We start from the raw sequence: 23,034 nt of genomic DNA on the forward strand, positions 1-23,034 counted from the left end.
CCATGAGCCCCCCCAAGTGAATGGAGCCTGGAGCTCAGGGATCCATTAGAAAAGAAGGAGTTTATTATGGAGAACATCAGCTTCCCATGGAGCTCCCCCATTCCCGAGCATCCCTATGGATGAGGCGGAGAGGACAGAACCTGCAACCCGGAGCCATGGACACCTCAACCCCATCATGGGCAATTCCAGACCTAAACCTCTTCCTATGGATGCCCATCCCATGCCCTTCCCGACGGCATTCCCAGCCCCAAAGTGCCTGGGATGATAATGCCAAGGCTCCGTGCAGGGAAGGAACCCAACGGCATTCCTTAGGGATCACACTGGCTCTCGGCACAGGCAGAGCTGTAACTTGAATGGGGCCTGTTGTTATTCCCTTTGTTAGTCCTACTTTTATCCCAAACCAAGAGGATTCTCCTCATTTTAGCTCTTCTGTTGCCTTTCCCTATCCCTATCCCTTTTCCCTTTCCCTTTCCCTATCCCTTTTCCCTTTCCCTTCCCTAATCCCTTTTCCCTTTGCCTTTCCCAATCCCTGTTGGCACTTCCCTAAGCCAGCCTGTCCCTTCCATGCTCCATTGGAAGCCATCATGCCCACGGCCCCATCCTCAGCTCCTTTCCATCCCATTCCATGGCTCTCGGGTGGGAATTCCAGGCTCTCCATGGAAACGGGGCTGAACCAGCTCCAAATGGACACAAAACACCCCAAAAAGCAGCTCAGAAGCAGCGACAAAACCCCCTAAAAGAGACCTAAAAAGAGACCAACCTCGTGATTGGCATTTGGTTTGCTTAAAATCCCCCGATTTGACCCCAAAAAGAAGCAGAACAAACAGCAGCATCTCCCAATGCCCATCCCTGCGGCTGCTCTATGGGAATGTGGGAATGGGATCAGTGCTAAAGGATGCGGCTTTCCCATCCCCCTCCAGCATTCCCGAGATTCCCATCAGGATTCCTTATCTAAAGGGATCTCCGCAGGGTTTGCTCCTCAGGAGGAACCAAGACTGAGGGATGCAGGTAAATCCCTATGGGAAGAACCAATCCCAACCGGATTCCCATTGGATTGACTCCATCGGGAGCCAATGGGGCAGCGCTGGAGCTGGACCATTGATGCCTTGGCCACCCTACGGATCCTTCCGGAGCATCCATCCTGCAGCCACCCCCTGCTTGTGAAGATGGGAATTCCGGGATGAGGATGGGAATTCCGGGATGAGGATTTACTCATCCCGATGGATTTTGTTCCTCTTCTTCAGCAGCTTCTTCAGGTCGGGGGACATGAAATAAGGCTTCTCGGCAGAGCCATCGTTCCGCTCCAGGTCCTCCACTGCAAAGAGACCCCCCCCATTGCCCCACACACAGTGGGGGGGGCAGACCCATAGGTTGGGATGTGGGGCAGACCCATAGGGTGGGATGTGGGGGTCCCGCATCCCCATTCAGGAGCCCTTAAAGGCACAGAGATGCTGGTTTGGTGCCTGAGGAGCCCATAGCTGCTGATGGCTGCTGAGCCCCCCCCCATAGGGATACCATGGAGCAGCTCCGGAGCCTATGGAAAACCCGGAGAAGGGCTTTGGAGAAGGGATGGGCCAAGGGAATCCCCCACAGGAGAGGTTGGGATGGGGTCTGAGGCACAAGAGCTCCCCATGAGGGTGGAGGGATATGGGGAGCAGGTGGGAATGCCCCATCCCTGTTCATATCCAGCTTGGAGCAGCCTATGGAAGGGTCCCTGGTGTTCCAGGGGGCTGGAATTGCAGGAGCTCGGAGGTCCCTTCCAAGGCAACCCCATTGGGATTGGGGATGCTGAAGAGCATGGAGCAGGAAGCAGAGGCTGGGGGGGGGTCATGGCTTTATCCAATTGGGAGCAGCAGGAAGCAGATCCCTTGGGAATGCCGGGAACGCCGTTCCCATCCTCTCTGGAGCAATCCAGAGCCAGCTCCATGCCATAAGCACCAAGCACTTCGGACCCATCCCAAAGCCACCAACAGAGCTCCAGCCCTTGGGACAACAGCTCCGGATGCTCCGGGAGCACAGCCTGGGAATATGGGATCTATATGAGCCCTCCAGCACCAGCAAAGAGCAAGGAAACGATCCCGAACTCGGGATGCTCGGAGCCAAAACCTCCTCAGGGCTCCAGGCTCCGGTTCCCAATCCCATCGGCTCAAGGCACGGAGTCGGTGACGCTGGAAGCAGAAGCTTTGCATCCTATGGGAAGCTCATCCCAAGCCATGGCTATGGATGGGAAGAGCAGGGCAAGGAGCAGGGGGGGGATGGAACACGCTCAGTGCATCCCATAGGAGCACCGGATGCTGCCCCATCCCTTAGCCCTGGCTGGGGGCAGGCTCCAGGCTGCCCTTGAGCAGGATCCTGCTGAGCTCAGGGGACATGAGGAACGGTCGGTCCCGGGATCCATCATTCCTCTCCAGGTCTTCACCTTACACAGCCCCGGGAATGGGGCCGGGAATGGGGGAGAAGGGGATGGAGGTGGGGATGGAGCATGGAGAGCATGGAGAGGGACAGGGATGGAGCATGGAGAGGGGCAGGGATGGAGCATGGAGAGCATGGAGAGGGACAGGGATGGAGCATGGAGAACATGGAGAGGGGCAGGGATGGAGAACATGGAGAGGGACAGGGATGGAGAACATGGAGAGGGACAGGGATGGAGCATGGAGAACATGGAGAGGGGCAGGGATGGAGCATGGAGAGCATGGAGAGGGGCAGGGATGGAGCATGGAGAGCATGGAGAGGGGCAGGGATGGAGCATGGAGAACATGGAGAGGGGCAGGGATGGAGCATGGAGAACATGGAGAGGGACAGGGATGGAGCATGGAGAACATGGAGAGGGACAGGGATGGAGCATGGAGAACATGGAGAGGGGCAGGGATGGAGCATGGAGAGCATGGAGAGGGGCAGGGATGGAGCATGGAGAACATGGAGAGGGACAGGGATGGAGCATGGAGAACATGGAGAGGGGCAGGGATGGAGCATGGAGAGGGACAGGGATGGAGCATGGAGAACATGGAGAGGGACAGGGATGGAGCATGGAGAACATGGAGAGGGACAGGGATGGAGAACATGGAGAGGGGCAGGGATGGAGAACATGGAGAGGGGCAGGGATGGAGCATGGAGAACATGGAGAGGGGCAGGGATGGAGCATGGAGAGGGACAGGGATGGAGCATGGAGAACATGGAGAGGGACAGGGATGGAGCATGGAGAACATGGAGAGGGACAGGGATGGAGCATGGAGAGCATGGAGAGGGGCAGGGATGGAGCATGGAGAACATGGAGAGGGACAGGGATGGAGCATGGAGAGCATGGAGAGGGACAGGGATGGAGCATGGAGAACATGGAGAGGGACAGGGATGAAGCATGGAGAGGGGCAGGGATGGAGCATGGAGAACATGGAGAGGGACAGGGATGGAGAACATGGAGAGGGGCAGGGATGGAGCATGGAGAACATGGAGAGGGACAGAAAGAGGAGAAGGAAAGAGAAGGAAAAGTCCAAGTTAGTCCCAGTGTGGTCCCCAGAGCAGCAGGAGCAGAGGCAGGGACAGGCCAAGGGAAGGAAGGAGCCGGCAAGGAAAGAGTGGGAGATTCCAGGGATCGGGAAGCGAAGGCCAAGGGAGGCTGCAGCCAATTGATGGCACTTACAGAAGCAGAGGAACAGGGTGTCCACACACATCCCATAGACACTGAAGAACCCATGGGCTATGAGATAGGAGCCCACGATCACCGTCTGCAAGAGGGATTGGGGATCCCGTCATTCCAAAGGGAATAGGGGCAGCCCCATCCGGGACAATGCAACGGAGGGGGGACAAAGGGATTGATCCCATGGGATGAGGAAGGAGCTCACCAGGATAGGGACCCAGTAGTAATTGAGGGATGGAGCCGTGTCCTGGACCAGCTTTATCCGATGGGTGAAGAAGAAGAAGGCGAGAATTCCTATGGGAGCAAGGGATGGAGATGATGGGAATGCTGGGCAGGGATCTCAATCCCATGGGAAGAGCAGAGCCAAGGGAGGAACTTCCCCCTTACCAACACTTCCCACAATGAGGAGCTTGCCGAGGAAGAAGAGGAAATCCGTGACCTTATCCAGCACAGCCACCCTGGGAAGAGCATTGGGATGAGCTCCAGCATCCGGGATGCTCCCGAGCGCCTGCATCCCGTGGTACCCACCGGATGATGTTCCTCATCAGCAGCAGGAAGGCATTGCGAGCAGAGGTGCAGAAGTTGGTGCCATAGATGGCAATCTGGAATGGTTGGGGTGGGTTCATCCTCCCGATTCCAGCCCTATGGACATCCCATTCCCGATCCGAAGGTTCCCCCCCCCCATCCGTGACCCTTTGGAGCCTCTCACCATGATGTAGGCGTTCCTATTGAGGAACTTGAGGAACTTCTCCAGGCACCAGAAGCAGCATTTGAGGCAGCTCAGCAGGAACTTGGCCACTTTATTCTCTGCAGCTGGGAGATAGAGCAGGAGATGGGAGCAAGGTCTCCATGGTCCCCATCCGGATGCTCCATTCCTGCATCCCATGGTCCCCATCCGGATGCTCCATCACTGCCTCCATCCCTGCATCCCATGGTCCCCATCCCAGTGCTCCATCCCTGCATCCCATGCTGCCCATCCCTGCATCCCATCACTGCCTCCATCCCTACATCCCATGGTCCCCATCCCAGTGCTCCATCCCTGCATCCCATGGTCCCCATCCGGATGCTCCATCCCTGCATCCCATGGTCCCCATCCGGATGCTCCATTCCTGCATCCCATGGTCCCCATCCGGATGCTCCATCCCTGCATCCCATGGTCCCCATCACTGCCTTCATCCCTGCATCCCATGGTCCCCATCCGGATGCTCCATCCCTGCATCCCATGGTCCCCATCCGGATGCTCCATCCCTGCATCCCATGGTCCCCATGCTCTCCATGGGCAGACACTGGAGCATCCACATCCCCCATCCCTCTCCTCATCCCTTTACCTTTCAACCTGTGGTCCAGGTACTCCAGCATGACCCTGATGACCTGGACGACGGCGAGGATGAGGGAGCCGAAGGCCAAGGAGCCCGTGTGGTACCTGAGCGATCCCAGCTTCAGGAATGGGATAACCCACAGAGCATCCCAACCCCATCCATAGGGATCCTACCGGAGCTTCAGGAATGGGATAAACCACAGAGCATCCCAACCCCATCCATAGGGATCCTACCGGAGCTTCAGGACTGGGATAACCCACAGAGCATCCCAACCCCATCCATAGGGATCCTACCGGAGCTTCGGGAACGGGATAACCCACAGAGCATCCCAACCCCATCCATAGGGATCCTACCGGAGCTTCGGGAACGGGATAACCCACAGAGCATCCCAACCCCATCCATAGGGATCCTACCGGAGCTTCAGGAATGGGATAACCCACAGAGCATCCCAACCCCATCCATAGGGATCCTACCGGAGCTTCGGGAACGGGATAACCCACAGAGCATCCCAACCCCATCCATAGGGATCCTACCGGAGCTTCAGGAACGGGATAACCCACAGAGCATCCCAACCCCATCCATAGGGATCCTACCAGAGCTTCAGGAATGGGATAACCCACAGAGCATCCCAACCCCATCCATAGGGATCCTACCGGAGCTTCAGGAATGGGATAACCCACAGAGCATCCCAACCCCATCCATAGGGATCCTACCGGAGCTTCGGGAATGGGATAACCCACAGAGCATCCCAACCCCATCCATAGGGATCCTACCGGAGCTTCGGGAATGGGATAACCCACAGAGCATCCCAACCCCATCCATAGGGATCCTACCGGAGCGCGCGCCCGAAGGAGGAGAACAGTGGGAACGCTGGGATGTCCTGGGGCTTCCGTAGGGCCCAGTAATAGGATGCGAAGGCTCCGGCCAGAGTCACCTGGCCCAGGGCGATGCTGAGGTTGCAGAGCCAGAAGAGCATGAAGAGGTTATAGAGCTGGAGGGCAGGGAGGCTCCGGTGGTACCGGCACTGGCCCCCATAGGAGGCGAAGAGGCAACGGGAGTCAGGGCACTGGAGACTGGTGTTACTGGTGGGGAAGGTCTGCGGAGGACAAGGGGTATATGGGGTCTATGGGATGGGAAATGGGGGATGGGGTCTATGGGGTGGGAAATGGGGGATGGTGTCTATGGGGTGGGAAATGGGGGGGGATGGGGTCTATGGGATGGGAAATGGGGGATGGTGTCTATGGGATGGGAAATGGGGGGGGGGGGATTGGGGATGAGGTTTTCCAGGATGGGATAAGGGGAGGGAATGGTTTTGGGATGAGGTTATCCTGCTTCCTAGAAGGGGGGTCCCCGATGCAATGGCAAAAGGGGGGGGATGGATTTGGGATGAGGTTTTCCTGCTTCCTGGAAGAGGATGGAGGTGGGATCTTGGGATGCTGAGCGCTCCGATGGGACACGGGGATGGGGTCGGATGCTCTCAGCCCTATGGAAGGTGGTGGTGTGGGTGTTCCCTATGGCATTCCCAAGGGCTGGAATCACAGGAGCACCTCAGGTGTGCAGGTCTGGCCGGCGAAGGGACAGGCAGATTCATTGAACACCTTGTACACGGCCTCGTTGGAGGTGGACAGGAAGCTGTAGGGTGAGGTAAGGAACACACGGACCCCAATCCCGGAGCGGATCCATAGGGATCCAGCCTCCATCCCAGCCCAGGAGGAGGAGCACGAGGGAAGGATACACTGCGGTGCTGGCCCAATAGGCAATGCAGAGGCAGAGGAGGAAGAAGGTGCACAAGGGGAACAGCAGCGAGGTCATCATGTGCCCTATGGCCCTGCCGGGAACATGGCCCAACCCTGGTCAAAGTCTTCCCGATGGAGGGAGGAGCCTGAGCCCATCCCCGTGGCCTCGAGGCCGCCCGGACCTGCTGGCCTCCCGGATGAGAGCAATGGCAATGAGGATCCGCTTGCGCAGGAACAGGAGCAGCAGCAGGATGAGAACCTCCAGGATGCTGAGGATGATCACTGTGGGATGCAGGGATGCACATTGGGTACCACTGCTTGGGATGCACATTGGGTACCACTGCTCGGGATGCACATTGGGTACCACTGCTCGGGATGCACATTGGGTACCACTGCTCAGGATGCAGGGATGCACATTGGGTACCACTGCTCGGGATGCAGGGATGTGCACATTGGGTACCACTGCTCGGGATGCAGGGATGCACATTGGGTACCACTGCTCGGGATGCATTGGGTACCACTGCTCGGGATGCACATTGGGTACCACTGCTCGGGATGCACATTGGGTACCACTGCTCGGGATGCACATTGGGTACCACTGCTCGGGATGCACATTGGGTACCACTGCTCAGGATGCAGGGATGCACATTGGGTACCACTGCTCGGGATGCAGGGATGTGCACATTGGGTACCACTGCTCGGGATGCACATTGGGTACCACTGCTTGGGATGCACATTGGGTACCACTGCTCGGGATGCAGGGATGTGCACATTGGGTACCACTGCTCGGGATGCACATTGGGTACCACTGCTTGGGATGCAGGGATGGGCACATTGGGTACCACTGCTCGGGGTGTGCATCCCTGCATACCGAGAAGGAGGAGGAGGAGGAGGAGGAGGAGGAGGAGGAGGAGGAGGAGGAGGAGGAGGAGGAGGAGGAGGAGGAGGAGGAGGAGGAGGAGGAGGAAGGGCACTCACTGAAGGCCAACCACGTCTGCCGCAGGTGGAGGTAGACACGGAGGTCGGTCTGGAAGCCCAGGTCCTGCAGGGAGATGTCTGAGCCCTTTTCCCCCTTCAGCTTCGCATATTCCAGGTAACAGTGGAAGATTCCTAGTGGGAATGCCGAGGCTGATGCTCCCATAGGAGTGGATGGAGGGGCTGGAGCACTGATGCTGCCCAAACAGGGAGCTCACCATAGCCCAGCACCAGGATCACCATCACGATCATCACCCACACCATGGTCCCGGCCAGGAAGCGGAGCAGGACGATGAAGACCAAGCTGGCGACCATGGCGATGACCAGGCCTCTGTGGGAGGAAGGCACCGCATCCAGCACCGCATCCAGCACCGCATCCCACCGGTGCCTGAGGGATGGATGCTCTGGAGCATCCCACACAGCTCCATCCATGCTCACATGATGATCCAGTACCAGGAGACCGTGTAGTCCTCGAAGATCTTCATGGCCAACTGTCTGGCTTCCAGGACCACGTTGGCTTTCCTGCGAGCACAAACCCACCATGGATCCATGTTGGGAGGATCCCATTGGAGCAGTGGGATCCAAGCCCCATCCTGCCCATAGGGATGGGCTCACTTGGCTCCCTCCAGCAGGTCGGTGACGTTCCTCTGCTGGCCACGGCCATCGTTGTAGGTGGTCTCGTTGCCAACCATGATGACGCCTTTCTTGGCATGGATGGCCGGGAAGCATCGGCGAGCCACTGGGAATAGAGGGGGAAAGCCGGAATCATCCATCATCCATCATCCATCATCCATCATCCATCATCATCCATCATCATCCATCATCCATCATCCATCATCCATCATCATCCATCATCATCCATCATCCATCATCCATCATCCATCATCATCCATCATCATCCACCCCAGGACAAGGTTCCAAACCCCTTCTGGGACCCCCAACCTCCCACTGGATCCCCCCACCAGGCACCTCAGCCCCACTGCAATGGCCCCATCCCAGCCCCATTGCCCCCCAGACCTACGTGGGGTGCTGGGGATAAGCACGGCCGGACATTCCTTGTCCTTCAGCACCTGGATGGGAGTCTGGATAGGGATGGATGGGATGGAGGTCAGTGCTCCGGGTGGGAATGATGCCATGGGAATACTGAGCCCATCCCATGGACCCACCTTCTGCCGGCCGGTGAACTCGGGCACACAGAACCTGCGGTAGTATTCCAGCCCTTGGGATGAGCTGGAGGCATCCAGGAAGGTCTGGAATCTGTCTGGGCATTCACTGACACAGATCTGAAGGGGGAGGAGGACACGGACTGGGAGAACTGGGACAGCTCCAGATCCACCTCCAGTGCCCAGAGGGGAACCTGGAGAGGGGCTCTGGACAATGGGACAGAGGGAATGGCTTTAACCTGCCAGAGGGGAGATGGGATCTTGGGAAGTTCATCCCTATGAGGGGGGTGGGACACTGGGATGGGTTGAAGGGAGAAGGTTTGGATGCCCCATCCCATCAAAGCCAGGTTGGAGCAACCGGCCCTAATGGAAGGTGTCCCAGCCCATGGGACCGGATGAGCCTTAAGGTGCTTCCAGTGCATCCCATGGAGCATCCATGGGGAGCTGGACCAGTACCTGTGTGGTCGGGCACTGGAACTCCAGCAGCACCAAGGGGCTGGCACACTTCACTATGTCAAAGTAGAACAGGAAAGGTTTCCCCCTGCAAAGCAAAGCAGCTCCCACAGGGAACTGGGATGCACTGCCTGGATCCCATGGGATGGGGATGTGGTACCCAAGGGGACAGGGGGGATGTGGTACCCAAGGGGGGCAATGGGGATGTGGTACCCAAGGGGTGGGCAATGGGGATGTGGTACCCAAGGGGACAATGGGGATGTGGTACCCAAGGGGGCAATGGGGATGTGGTACCCAAGGGGACAATGGGGATGTGGTACCCAAGGGGGCAATGGGATGTGGTACCCAAGGGGGGGCAATGGGGATGTGGTACCCAAGGGGACAATGGGGATGTGGTACCCAATGGGGGCAATGGGGATGTGGTACCCAAGGGGGCAATGGGGATGTGGTACCCAAGGGGGGGCAGTGGGGATGTGGTACCCAAGGGGACAGTGGGGATGTGGTACCCATGGGGGCAATGGGGATGTGGTACCAAAGGGGGGGCAGTGGGGATGTGGTACCAAAGGGGGGGCAGTGGGGATGTGGTACCCAAGGGGACAATGGGGATGTGGTACCCATGGGGGGCAGTGGGGATGTGGTATCCAAGGGGGGGCAATGGGGATGTGGTACCCAAGGGGACAGTGGGGATGTGGTACCCAAGGGGGGCAGTGGGGATGTGGTACCCAAGGGGGCAATGGGGATGTGGTACCCAAGGGGGGGCAATGGGGATGTGGTACCCAAGGGGGACAGTGGGGATGTGGTACCCAAGGGGACAGTGGGGATGTGGTACCCAAGGGGACAATGGGGATGTGGTACCCATGGGGGGCAGTGGGGATGTGGTATCCAAGGGGGGGCAATGGGGATGTGGTACCCAAGGGGACAGTGGGGATGTGGTACCCAAGGGGGGCAATGGGGATGTGGTACCCAAGGGGGGGCACTGGGGATGTGGTACCCAAGGGGGGCAATGGGATGTGGTACCCAAGGGGACAATGGGGATGTGGTACCCAAGGGGGGGGCAATGGGGATGTGGTACCCAAGGGGCAATAGGGATGTGGTACCCAAGGGGGCAATGGGATGTGGTACCCAAGGGGGGGCAATGGGGATGTGGTACCCAAGGGGGGCAATGGGGATGTGGTAACCAAGGGGACAATGGGGATGTGGTACCCAAGGGGACAATGGGGATGTGGTACCCAAGGGGACAATGGGGATGTGGTACCCAAGGGGGGGCAATGGGGATGTGGTACCCAAGGGGGGGGCAATGGGGATGTGGTACCCAAGGGGCAATAGGGATGTGGTACCCAAGGGGGCAATGGGGATGTGGTACCCAAGGGGGGCAGTGGGGATGTGGTACCCAAGGGGGGCAATGGGGATGTGGTACCCAAGGGGATGTGGTACCCAAGGGGGCAATGGGATGTGGTACCCAAAGGGGCAATGGGGATGTGGTACCCAAGGGGGGGCAATGGGATGTGGTACCCAAGGGGGCACATCCACATACTCATTGGGGGTCCCCTGCTGGCCGCAGAACTGCCCTCGGCTGTCTGTGGGGTAAATCACCTTCCGGGGGTCCCCATAGCTCCAGGCTGGTGTGGGGAGGAAGAGGAGGTCGTGGCCGTCCCCATGGGCCTCGGACCCACATCTCCCCATAGAGCCCTCCCCATTGGGGCCCCGCTCTGCCCCACATACCCAGGATGCCCACAGCCACATAGCCTGCGATGGCGAGGAGCAGCAGGATGCAGCAGGCGATGTCCGTGCAGCCCCTGCCGTAGGGAATGGGACCGGGAATGTCGCATTGGGAACGGGAATGGGAACGGGAATGTCGCATTGGGAACGGGAATGGGACCGGGAATGTCGCATTGGGAACGGGAACGGGACCGGGAAGAGGGATCCTGGCGCTGCCCTCACCTGTCATAGATGGGACCTTTGAATGTCGGGTCGAACTTGTGCGGAGTCCCTATGGAAGCGCAGGAGGAACGGGAATGCTGAGGGGTGGGATAGGGGTGGGGGGGGGGGGGGGGGGGGGGGGGGGGGGGGGGGGGGGGGGGGGGGGGGGGGGGGGGGGGGGGGGGGGGGGAGGGGTCCTCATCCTCCTCCTCCCCAGGATAGCAACGGGAACGATTATCCCATTGCCTGGGACAGCCCCGATCCCATAGGAGCACGTGGGGGGGTTGGGAATGTTGGGAATCCAGCCCCGGATCCCACATCCCGGCTTATGGATAGGGTGGGAACCAATCCCGGAGGGGGCGGGGGGAGGTGCAGGGAACCCCCCCCAACCCCCCCCAACCCCCCCCCCCCCCAACGCGTCCGTTCCCCACGGCCCAACCCTCGGGGCTACCGGTTACACCGGCTCCAACCGACGCTTTCGGTTTCATTCCCGTTTCCCCCAATCGGGAACCTGCCCCCGGTCCTGGTCCCGTCCCCGTCCCGTCCCCGTTCCCGTTCCCGTTCCCGTTCCCGATCCCGTTCCCGTTCCCGATCCCGTTCCCGTTCCCGTTCCCGATCCAGTTCCCGTTCCCGTTCCCGTTCCCGGTCCCGTCCCCATTCCCGTTCCCGTTCCCGATCCCGTTCCCGTTCCCGTCCCCGTTCCCGTTCCCGTTCCCGTTCCCGTTCCCGTTCCCGATCCCGTTCCCGTTCCCGTCCCCGTCCCCGTCCCCGTTCCCGTCCCCGTCCCCGTCCCCGTCCCCGTTCCCGTTCCCGTTCCCGTTCCCGATCCCGATCCCGTTCCCGTCCCCGTTCCCGTCCCCGTTCCCGTTCCCGTTCCCGATCCCGTTCCCGTTCCCGTTCCCGTTCCCGATCCCGTTCCCGTTCCCGATCCCGATCCCGTTCCCGTTCCCGTCCCCGTCCCCGTTCCCGTGCCCGTTCCCGTTCCCGTACCCGTTCCCGTTCCCGTTCCCGTTCCCGTTCCCGTTCCCGTTCCCGTCCCCGTTCCCGATCCCGTTCCCGATCCCGTTCCCGATCCCGTTCCCGTTCCCGTTCCCGATCCCGTTCCCGATCCCGTCCCCGTTCCCGTTCCCGTTCCCGTCCCCGTTCCCGTTCCCGTTCCCGATCCCGTCCCCGTTCCCGTTCCCGTCCCCGTCCCCGTTCCCGTTCCCGTTCCCGTCCCCGTCCCCGTCCCCGTTCCCGTTCCCGTTCCCGATCCCGTTCCCGTTCCCGTTCCCGTTCCCGTCCCCGTTCCCGTCCCCGTTCCCGATCCCGTTCCCGATCCCGTTCCCGTTCCCGTTCCCGTTCCCGATCCCGTTCCCGATCCCGTCCCCGTTCCCGTTCCCGTTCCCGTTCCCGTTCCCGTTCCCGTTCCCGATCCCGTTCCCGTCCCCGTTCCCGTTCCCGTCCCCGTCCCCGTTCCCGTTCCCGTCCCCGTCCCCGTTCCCGATCCCGTTCCCGTTCCCGTTCCCGTTCCCGTCCCCGTTCCCTTTCCCGTTCCCGTTCCCGTTCCCGTTCCCGTTCCCGTCCCCGTTCCCTTTCCCGTTCCCGTCCCCGTCCCCGTCCCCGATCCCGTTCCCGTTCCCGTTCCCGTTCCCGATCCCGTTCCCGTTCCCGTTCCCGTCCCCGTCCCCGTCCCCGATCCCGTTCCCGATCCCGTTCCCGTTCCCGTTCCCGATCCCGTTCCCGTTCCCGTTCCCGTTCCCGTTCCCGATCCCGTTCCCGTTCCCGTTCCCGTTCCCGTTCCCGTCCCCGTTCCCGTTCCCGTCCCCGTTCCCGGTTCCCGTTCCCATTCCCGTTCCTTACCGTGTTTCCCATAGGATCCGTCCCCATCACCCCCCATTGCCGACGCCGCCGCTGGGCTCCGGATGCTCCGCCCTGGGCGTGCCCCCCCCGCCCCGTCCGGCCGGTAACGTCAACGTCAACGGCGGCGGCGTTAAAGGGGCCGCAGGCTCCGCACCGGGAACCGGAGGGGTCGGGGCCGCAGATCCCGATCCCTATCCCGTTCCCTGTCCCGTTCCCGTTGCACCCACGGACCCCCCATTGCACCCATGGACCCCCCCATTGTACCCCTGGACCCCCCCCCATTGCACCCATGGACCCCCCATTGTACCCACGGACCCCCCCCCATTGCACCCATGGACCCCCTATTGCACCCATAGACCCCCCCATTGCACCCCTGGACCCCCCCATTGCACCCATGGACCCCCCCATTGCACCCATGGACCCCCCCCCATTGCACCCACGGACCCCCCCATTGCACCCCTGGACCCCCCATTGCACCCATGGACCCCCCCATTGCACCCACGGACCCCCCCATTGCACCCATGGACCCCCCATTGCACCCCTGGACCCCCCCATTGCACCCATGGACCCCCCCCCATTGTACCCATGGACCCCCCCATATAAAGAGCTTTGCCCCCCCCGTGTCTGTGTTGTTGATGGGCCCCACCGGCGTTGCCCTTTTAAGACTGAGGGAGGGGGCGTGGCCGCCGCGTCCGTTCACGTGACGCCGGCGGAAGGGGAGGGGCCCGTCGGTCACGTGGGCGGCAGCATGGCGGCGCCGAAGCTCCGCGTGAACGCGGCCTTCGCCGAGCGGCTGAAGAGGAGCCGGGAACGGGAAGAGCTGAGGAGACGTGAGGGGAATAACGGGAATAGGAACCGGGAATGGGAACGGGAATAACGGGAACGGGAATAGGAACGGGAATAACGGGAACAACGGGAACGGGAATGGGAATGGGAATAACAACGGGAACGGGAAGAGCTGAGGAGACGTGAGGGGAATAACGGGAATAACAACGGGAATGGGAACGGGAACAACAACGGGAACGGGAATAACGGGAATGGGAACGGGAAGAACGGGAACGGGAATACCGACCGGGAATAACAACGGGAATAACACGGGAATGGGAACGGGAAGAACGGGAACGGGAATACCGACCGGGAATAACAACGGGAATAACAACGGGAAGAACGGGAATAACAACGGGAATGGGAACGGGAATAACAACGGGAACGGGAATAACAACGGGAATAACAACGGGAACAACGGGAATGGGAACGGGAATAACAACGGGAATGGGAACGGGAACAACGGGAATGGGAACGGGAATACCGGGAATAACAACCGGGAATACGGACAACGGGAATAACGACCGGGAATAGCAGGAATGGGAATAATAACAGGGAATGGGGATACCGGGAATGGGAATATCAGGAATAACAACAGGGAATGGGGATAACGGGAATGGGGCTGGAAAACGGGAGGGAAGCAGGGCCTGGGAGCAGGGAATGGGATGGGAATGGAGCTGCTTCCCCCCCCAGTGCAGGAGCGTTATGGGGACCCTGGATCCGGCTCCAGCTCCAGCTCCGACTCCAGTGGGGATGAAGTGGTGAGGCCGGAAGTGGGAATGGGAACGGGAATGGGGGGAGGGGCAGATCCGGAACCATCCGGTTCCCTCCCCCCCCCCCCAGCCCGAGGATCCCGTCCGGGAACGGGAATTCTACCGGATGTTGTCCCTGCTCAAGACTCGGGATCCGCGGCTCTATCATCCGGATGCCACCTTCTACACCCCCAGAGGTACCCGGATGTGGGGGGGGGGGGGGGGGGGGGGGGGGGGGGGATCCGCGGCTCTATCATCCGGATGCCACCTTCTACACCCCCAGAGGTACCCGGATGGGGGGGGGGGGGGGGGCATGGAGGGGGACATGGAGGGGGGCAATTCCTGACCCCATTCCCAGATTCCTCATCGGAAGAGGAGGAGGATGAGGAGGATGAGGAAGAGCATCCGGGTCAAAACCCATGTTCCTGAAGGACTATGAGAGGAAAGTGATGCTGGAGAAAGAGGGGTGGAGGATGGGATGGGGGGGGGGGGGGTTGGGGGGGGGTTTGGGGGGGGTCTGACCCCCCTCCCCCCCCCCCCCCCCGGTGTCCCTATAGCAAATACGTGGATGAAGAGGATGAGGAGGATGAGGAGGCAACAGCAGAGAGGAGGAAGGTGAGGATGGGGGGGGGCATGACCCCCCCCCCGCCATCATATTGACCCAATCATGTGACCCCCCCCAGTATCACCATGACCCCCCCCATCACATTGACCCCATCCCATGCCCCCCCCCACTTTGACCCCCATCATTGCCCCCCCCACTTTGACCCCCATCATTGCCCCCCTCTAACCCTGCCCCCCCCATTCCCCCCCCAGCGAATGGCTTCCAAGAGCTACATGGAGGAGCAGCAGGAGCTGAAGGAAAGGTGGGGACCCCCCCCCCCCCGTTACCCCTTTAATGTGGGGGGGGGGTAACCAAGCCCTGTGCCCCCCCCCCCGTTACCCCTTTAATGTGGGGGGGGGTAACCAAGCCCTGTGCCCCCCCCCCAGCTTCCAACCCTTCATGGCTGAGAGTGAGGATGAGGATGAGGATGGGGGGGGCTCTGCTCTGCTTCGGCCTCGTGCTCAGACAGAGGAGGAGAAGGTGAGGGGGGGGCATTGGGGTGAGGGGGGTCTGTGGGTATGGGGGGGGTCACTGATGCTGCCCCCCCCATAGGAGCAGCAGGAGGAGGTGGGGGGGGGGCATTGGGGTGAGGGGGGGTCTGTGGGTATGGGGGGGTCACTGATGCTCCCCCCCCCATAGGAGGAGGAGGTGAGGGGGGGGCATTGGGGTGAGGGGGGGGTCCGTGGGTATGGGGGGGTCACTGATGCTCCCCCCCCCATAGGAGGAGGTGAGGGGGGGGGCATTGGGGTGAGGGGGGGTCCATGGGTATGGGGGGTCACTGATGCTCCCCCCCCATAGGAGCAGCAGGAGGTGAGGGGGGGGGCATTGGGGTGAGGGGGGGTCCGTGGGTATGGGGGGGTCACGGATGCTCCCCCCCCATAGGAGCAGCAGGAGGAGGAGTACATCCGGTGGCTGAAGGGGCAGGGGGGGCCCCCCCCGGAGCCACTGCAGGAGCTGGTGAGGACAAGGGCAGGGATGGGGGGTCCCTGAGTGCCCCCCAATACACAATGGGTGCCCCCCTCAATGGGTGCCCCCTCAATGGGTGCCCCCCCCTCAATGGGTGCCCCCCTCAATGGGTGCCCCCCCCTCAATGGGTGCCCCCCCTCAATGGGTGCCCCCCTCAATGGGTGCCCCCCCCCATGGGTTCCCCCCCCATGTGTGCCCCCCCCATGGGTGCCCCCCCCCTGGGTGCCCCTCAATGGGTGCCCCCTCAATGGGTGCCCCCCCCCATGGGTTCCCCCCCCCATGTGTGCCCCCCCCAGGTCCCCCTCCAGCGCTTCTGGACGGACCCGGAGCTGGAGCCAGGCGAGCGCTTCCTGCGGGATTATATCCTGGAGAGAGGATACAGGGACAGGGAGGAGGAGGAGGAGGAAGGGGTGAGGAATGGGGGGGGGAGAGACCTCCTGCCCCGCCCCCCTCCTGCCCCCCCCCCCTCCTGCCCCCCCCCCCCGGCCCCTCCCCCCTCCTGCCCCCCCCTTCCTGCTCCCCCTTCCTGCCCCCCCCTCCCCCTCCTGCCCCCCCTCCCGCCCCCCTCCCCCCTCCTGCCCCCCTCCTGCCCCCCCCCTCCTGCCCCCCCCCTCCCCCCTCCCGCCCCCCTCCCCCTTCCTGCCCCCCCCTCCTGCCCCCCCCTCCTGCCCCCTCCTCCCCCCCTTCCTGCCCCCCTCCCCCTTCCTGCCCCCTCCCCCTTCCCTTCCCCTCCCCCTTCCTCCCTCTTTCCCCCCCTTCCCCTCCCCCCATTGACCCCCCCATTGACCCCCCCCATTGACCCCTCCCCATTGACCCCTCCCCATTGACCCCTCCCCATTGACCCCCCCATTGACCCCCCCCATTGACCCCTCCCCATTGACCCCTCCCCCATTGACCCCCCCCATTGACCCCCCCCCAGGTCCCCCCCCCAGTCGGACTCCTCAGATGAGGGTCAGCTCTTCCTGGCCAAGCAGGAGCAGTTTGAGCGATCCCATAACTTCCGCTTCCAGGAGCCGGGAGCACAGCAGGTGGGGGGGGGGGGAATCCCATAGGATGGGGGGGGGGAGATCCCATAGGATGCAGGGGGAGATCCCATAGGATGGGGGGGGGATGATCCCATAGGATGCAGGGGGAGATCCCATAGGATGGGGGGGGGGATCCCATAGGATGGGGGGGGATGATCCCATAGGATGGGGGGGGATCCCATAGGATGCAGGGGGATGATCCCATAGGATGCAGGGGGGGATCCCATAGGATGGGGGGGATGATCCCATAGGATGGGGGGGGGGATCCCATAGGATGCAGGGGGATGATCCCATAGGATGGGGGGGATGATCCCATAGGATGGGGGGGGGGATTCCATAGGATGGGGGGGATGATCCCATAGGATGGGGGGGGGATTCCATAGGATGGGGGGGGGGATCCCATAGGATGGGGGGGGGATGATCCCATAGGATGGGGGGGGGGATTCCATAGGATGGGGGGGGGGAATCCCATAGGATGGGGGGGGGGATTCCATAGGATGGGGGGGGGGGATCCCATAGGATGGGGGGGGGGATTCCATAGGATGGGGGGGTTGATCCCATAGGATGGGGGGGGGATGATCCCATAGGATGCAGGGGGATGATCCCATAGGATGGGGGGGGGGATCCCATAGGATGGGGGGGGGGATTCCATAGGATGGGGGGGTTGATCCCATAGGATGGGGGGGGGATGATCCCATAGGATGCAGGGGGATGATCCCATAGGATGGGGGGGGGATCCCATAGGATGGGGGTGTCATGGATGTCCCCCCCCCATCCCCCCCCAGGTGCAGACGTTCCCAAGGAGCATCCCCACATCCGTGCGGCGTCCGGATGAGAGGAGGAAGGAGAAGAGGGAACAGACCCGGGAGAGGAAGAGGAAGGTGAGGGGGGGGGAAGGGGTCGGGTCTGTGGGTCCCTATGGAGCTGTGCCTATGGCCCCATATCCATGTATCCCTATGGCCCCATATCCATGTATCCCTGTGGCCCCATATCCATGTATCCCTATGGCCCCATATCCATGTATCCCTGTGGCCCCATATCCATGTATCCCTATGGCTCCATATCCATGTATCCCTATGGCCCCATATCCGTGTATCCCTGTGGCCCCATATCCATGTATCCCTATGGCCCCATATCCATGTATCCCTATGGCCCCATATCCATGTATCCCTATGGCTTCGTGTCCCTGTATTATCAATGGCCCCGCGTCCCAGTGTCCCAATGGCTTGTATCCCTGTATCCCTGCATCCCTATGAAGCCATGTCCCTGTATTCCTGTATCCCCATATCCCCGTATCCCATATCCTTGTCTCCCTGTATCCCGTATCCCCATATCCCTGTATCCCTGTATCCCACATCCCCGTATCCCACATCCCTGTATCCCTGTATCCCTGTATCCCATATCCTTGTCTGTCTGTATCCTGTATCCCCATATCCCCATATCCCTGTATCCCATTGCCCCCATTGTTCCCATTGCTCCCATTGCCCCCATTACCCCATTACTCCCATTACCCCATTGCTCCCATTGCTCCCATTGTTCCCATTACTCCCATTACCCCATTACTCCCATTACCCCCATTACCCCCATTGTTCCCATTGCCCCCAGGCTCAGCAGCGGCGCCGGCAGGAGCTGCAGCAGCTCAAGAACCTCAGACGAGCTGAGCTCTGTGCTCGGCTCCAGCAGCTCCATCGCGCGTCCGGAGCCGGCGCAGGCATCACTGCAGACACCCTGAGAGGGGACTTCGACCCCGAGCAGCACGACCGGATCATGGCGGTGAGGACCCTGGACACAGACACACATCCATCCATAGGCATCCATAGACATCCATAGACATCCATAGACATCCATAGACATCCATAGACATCCATAGACATCCATAGACATCCATAGACATCCATAGACATCCATAGACATCCATAGACATCCATAGACATCCATAGGCATCCATAGACATCCATAGACATCCATAGACACCTGGATCCATCTGTATCCATCTGTATCCATAGCCATCCATATCCATAGCCATCCTTATCCGTATCCATAGCCATCCGTAGCCATCCACATCCCTATCCATCCATAGCCATCTATGGCCATCCATATCCATATCCATCCATAGCCATCCGTATCTGTATCCATCCCAGTCCATGCATGTCCATCCCTGTTCATCTATAGCCATCCCCATCCATCCCCATCCATCCCCATCCATCCCCCCATATCCATCCCCCCCCATCCCCCCCCCGGCTCCATCCCCCCCATATCCCATCCCTCTCTCCCGGCAGGAATGCTTCGGGGATCATTACTATGGGCAGGAGGAGGAGGAGAAGCCACAGTTTGAGGCTGAAGAAGGGCTGGAGGGTGAGTGGGGGGGGTCTGTTCTGTGCCCCCCCATGTCCCTGTACCCCCCCCTCCCTGTGCCCCCCCATGTCCCTGTGCCCCCCCCCATGTCCCTGTGCCCCCCCCATCTCCCTGTATCCCTTCCCCCCCCCAGATGACTGGAACTGGGACACGTGGACGGGTCCGGCCGAGGGGGGGGCAGAGCAGGAGCCTCATTGTGAGGACCCCGACTTTGTGGTGAGTGCAGGACCCCCCCCCATGTTCCATATGTGCCCCCCATGTTCTATATGTGCCATGCTCTGTATGTCCCATACCCTATACATGTGCCCCCCATGTTCTGTATGTGCCCCCCATGTTCTGTATGTGCCATGTTCTATATGTCCCATACCCTATACATGTGCCCCCCATGTTCCATATGTGCCCCCCATGTTCTGTATGTGCCCCCCATGTTCCATATGTGCCATGCTCTGTATGTCCCATACCCTGTACATGTGCCCCCCATGTTCTCTATGTGCCCCCATGCAGATGGATGCTGATTACACCCCCGCGCCCCCCCCCCCAGCGCTTCCGGGATGCTCTGGAGAGGCACAAACCCCCCTTTGACCCCGGTGAGAACAGCACCAACCCCCCCCGAATACCCCCCCCCAAAATGGACTCTTCCTGACCCCCCCCATAACCCCCAATGGACCCTCCTGCCCCCCCCATAACCCCCACTGGACCCTCCTGCCCCCCCCATAACCCCCAATGGACTCCTCCTGCCCCCCCCCATAACCCCCAATGGACCCTCCTGCCCCCCCCATAACCCCCAATGGACTCCTCCTGCCCCCCCATAACCCCCAATGGACTCTCCTGCCCCCCCCATAACCCCCAATGGACCCTCCTGCCCCCCCCATAACCCCCAATGGACCCTCCTGCCCCCCCCATAACCCCCAATGGACCCTCCTGCCCCCCCCCAGCCTCCAGCAGCCTGGGGCAGTACCTGGATGAGTTCTATGGGCTGGACCATGAGGATGTGATCGGGGGGGACCTGCCCTGTCGCTTCCGGTACCGCCGGGTCCTGCCCTGCGACTTCGGCCTCACCACTGAGGAGGTGGGTGCAGGACCCCCCATAGGGACCAATGGAACCTTCCAGCCCCATTGAACCCCCCCATAGGGACCAATGGAACCTTCCAGCCCCATTGACCCCCCCCCATAGGGACCAATGGAACCTTCCAGCCCCATTGACCCCCCCCATAGGAACCAATGGAACCTTCCAGCCCCATTGAACCCCCCATAGGGACCAATGGAACCTTCCAGCCCCATTGACCCCCCCCATAGGGACCAATGGAACCTTCCAGCCCCATTGACCCCCCCCATAGGGACCAATGGAACCTTCCAGCCCCATTGACCCCCCCCCAGACCCATTTGCCCCCCCCCAAAACCCATTTGCCCCCCCCCAGACCCATTTGCCCCCCCCAGACCCATTTGCCCCCCCCAGACCCATTTACCCCCCCCCAAACCCACTTGCCCCCCCCCATGGCTCAGATCCTGGCAGCAGATGACAAGGAGCTGAACCGTTGGTGCTCCCTGCGCAAGACCTGCATGTACCGGTAAGGGGGGGGGGGGCGCGGGGGGGGGCACGGGGGGGGCACGGGGGGGTCCATGGGTGCCCCCCCCCCCATAGGTGTGCTCAGGACCCTTTGCCCCCAGCTCAGAGCAGGAGGAGAGGCAGGATCAGGCCAACTACAGGCGCCGGGCACAGGACACCAGGAAGAAGCAGCAGATCCTCAAGTCCCTCTTGTAAGGGGGGGGGGGGACCTGAAGCTCTTGATCCTCATCCTCATCCTCATCCTCATCCTTCATCCTCATCCTCATCCTCATCCTCATCCTTCATCCTTCATCCTTCATCCTCATCTTCATCCTCATCCTCATCCTCATCCTCATCCCTCATCCTCATCCTCATCCTCATCCTCATCCTCATCCTCATCCTTCATCCTCATCCTTCATCCTTCATCCTCATCTTCATCCTCATCCTCATCCTCATCCTCATCCTCATCCTTCATCCTCATCCTCATCCTCATCCTTCATCCTTCATCCTCATCCTCATCCTCATCCTCATCCTCATCCTTCATCCTTCATCCTCATCCTCATCCTCATCCTCATCCTTCATCCTCATCCTCATCCTCATCCTCATCCTCATCCTTCATCCTCACCCTCATCCTCATCCTCCTCCTCCTCCCGCAGCACCAAGTCCCCAGCACCGGATCCGGCTCCGGAGCCTCAGCCTCAGCCCAAGCGGCGCCGGAGCCGCCGGAGCCGCCGCAGCTCAGCCCCGTTGGGCTCCCGCGTGCGCCTGGGGGGTCAGGAGTTCACCGGCAGCCGCTTGGCTGCCTTCGGCCTCAGCGCTCGGCGCATCCGGTACCGGCAGCGCCGCAAGGGGGGGGGCAATAAATGACCTCTGACCCCACCGGGAGCAGCGTCTGGTACCTACCGGGGGCAGGGAGGGGGAGGTGTGGGGGGGGGGAGCCCCATAACCTGCAATGGTTCAGTCCTCCCCATAGCCCACAATGGTTCAGTCCTATCCCCCCATAGCCCACAATGGTTCAGTCCTCCCCATAGCCCATAATGGTTCAGTCCTCCCCATAGCCCACAATGGTTCAGTCCTCCCCATAACCTGCAATGGTTCAGTCCCCCCCATAGCCCATAATGGTTCAGTCCCATCCCCCCATAGCCTACAATGGTTCAGTCCTCCCCATAGCCCATAATGGTTCAGTCCTATCCCCCCATAGCCCACAATGGTTCATTCCTATCCCCCCATAGCCCACAATGGTTCAGTCCAATCCCCCCATAGCCCATAATGGTTCAGTCCTATCCCCCCATAGGCCACAATGGTTCAGTCCTCCCCATAGCCCACAATGGTTCAGTCCTCCCCATAACCTGCAATGGTTCAGTCCAATCTCCCCCCATAGCCCACAATGGTTCAGTCCTATCCCCCTATAGCCCACAATGGTTCAGTCCTATCCCCCCATAGCCTACAATGGTTCAGTCCTCCCCATAGCCCACAATGGTTCAGTCCTATCCCCCATAGCCCACAATGGTTCAGTCCTATCCCCCCATAGCCCACAATGGTTCAGTCCTATCCCCCCATAGCCTACAATGGTTCAGTCCCATCTCCCCATAGCCCACAATGGTTCAGTCCTATCCTCCCATAGCCCACAATGGTTCAGTCCTATCCCCCAATAGCCCACAATGGTTCAGTCCTATCCCCCCATAGCCCACAATGGTTCAGTCCTATCCTCCCATAGCCCACAATGGTTCAGTCCTATCCCCCCCATAACCCACAATGGTTCAGTCCTATCCCCCCATAGCCCACAATGGTTCAGTCCCATCCTCCCATAGCCCACAATGGTTCAGTCCTATCCCCCAATAGCCCACAATGGTTCAGTCCTATCCCCCCATAGGCCACAATGGTTTATTCCCAGTATCCCATCAGTATCCATTGGAATC

At 60.9% G+C, this 23,034-nt stretch overlaps 2 protein-coding genes across 3 annotated transcripts; one reads left to right on the forward strand and one right to left on the reverse strand.

Annotated features, from left to right (window-relative positions):
* Positions 1 to 482: 482 nt before the first annotated feature.
* Positions 483 to 13,117, reverse strand: SLC44A2 (solute carrier family 44 member 2 (CTL2 blood group)). 2 transcript variants are annotated; one of them, XM_034071906.1, is made up of 22 exons: positions 13,043 to 13,117; positions 11,222 to 11,270; positions 11,003 to 11,076; positions 10,815 to 10,899; positions 9,284 to 9,368; positions 8,831 to 8,947; positions 8,686 to 8,746; positions 8,280 to 8,403; positions 8,103 to 8,186; positions 7,883 to 7,995; positions 7,668 to 7,799; positions 6,872 to 6,971; positions 6,689 to 6,781; positions 6,501 to 6,585; positions 5,787 to 6,049; positions 4,963 to 5,057; positions 4,344 to 4,447; positions 4,163 to 4,236; positions 4,022 to 4,092; positions 3,840 to 3,928; positions 3,638 to 3,722; positions 483 to 1,315 (listed from the first exon to the last, which is right to left on the reverse strand). In XM_034071906.1, the coding sequence occupies exons 1-22, from the start codon at positions 13,077 to 13,079 to the stop codon at positions 1,209 to 1,211; spliced, it is 2,127 nt and encodes a 708-aa protein (XP_033927797.1). In that variant the 5' UTR covers positions 13,080 to 13,117; the 3' UTR covers positions 483 to 1,208. The 2 variants fall into 2 exon arrangements, with proteins under 2 accessions (XP_033927797.1, XP_033927796.1); XM_034071905.1 differs by lacking the exon at positions 483 to 1,315 and adding an exon at positions 1,334 to 2,419.
* A 632-nt stretch (positions 13,118 to 13,749) lies between these two features.
* Positions 13,750 to 21,985, forward strand: KRI1 (KRI1 homolog). Its single transcript, XM_034071907.1, is given in 21 exon segments — positions 13,750 to 13,872; positions 14,561 to 14,628; positions 14,711 to 14,816; positions 14,978 to 15,021; positions 15,024 to 15,085; positions 15,177 to 15,234; positions 15,436 to 15,485; positions 15,610 to 15,703; positions 16,106 to 16,180; positions 16,486 to 16,599; positions 17,110 to 17,217; positions 18,000 to 18,095; positions 18,820 to 18,987; positions 19,494 to 19,569; positions 19,703 to 19,785; positions 20,074 to 20,108; positions 20,110 to 20,156; positions 20,505 to 20,638; positions 21,073 to 21,137; positions 21,238 to 21,327; positions 21,772 to 21,985. Coding segments are annotated over 21 exon segments (1,866 nt in total). The 5' UTR covers positions 13,750 to 13,790; the 3' UTR covers positions 21,983 to 21,985.
* The last annotated feature ends 1,049 nt before the right edge of the window (positions 21,986 to 23,034 follow it).

The sequence above is a fragment of the Melopsittacus undulatus genome, chromosome 23 (genome assembly GCF_012275295.1).
Source record: "Melopsittacus undulatus isolate bMelUnd1 chromosome 23, bMelUnd1.mat.Z, whole genome shotgun sequence".
Lineage (NCBI taxonomy): Eukaryota > Metazoa > Chordata > Aves > Psittaciformes > Psittaculidae > Melopsittacus > Melopsittacus undulatus.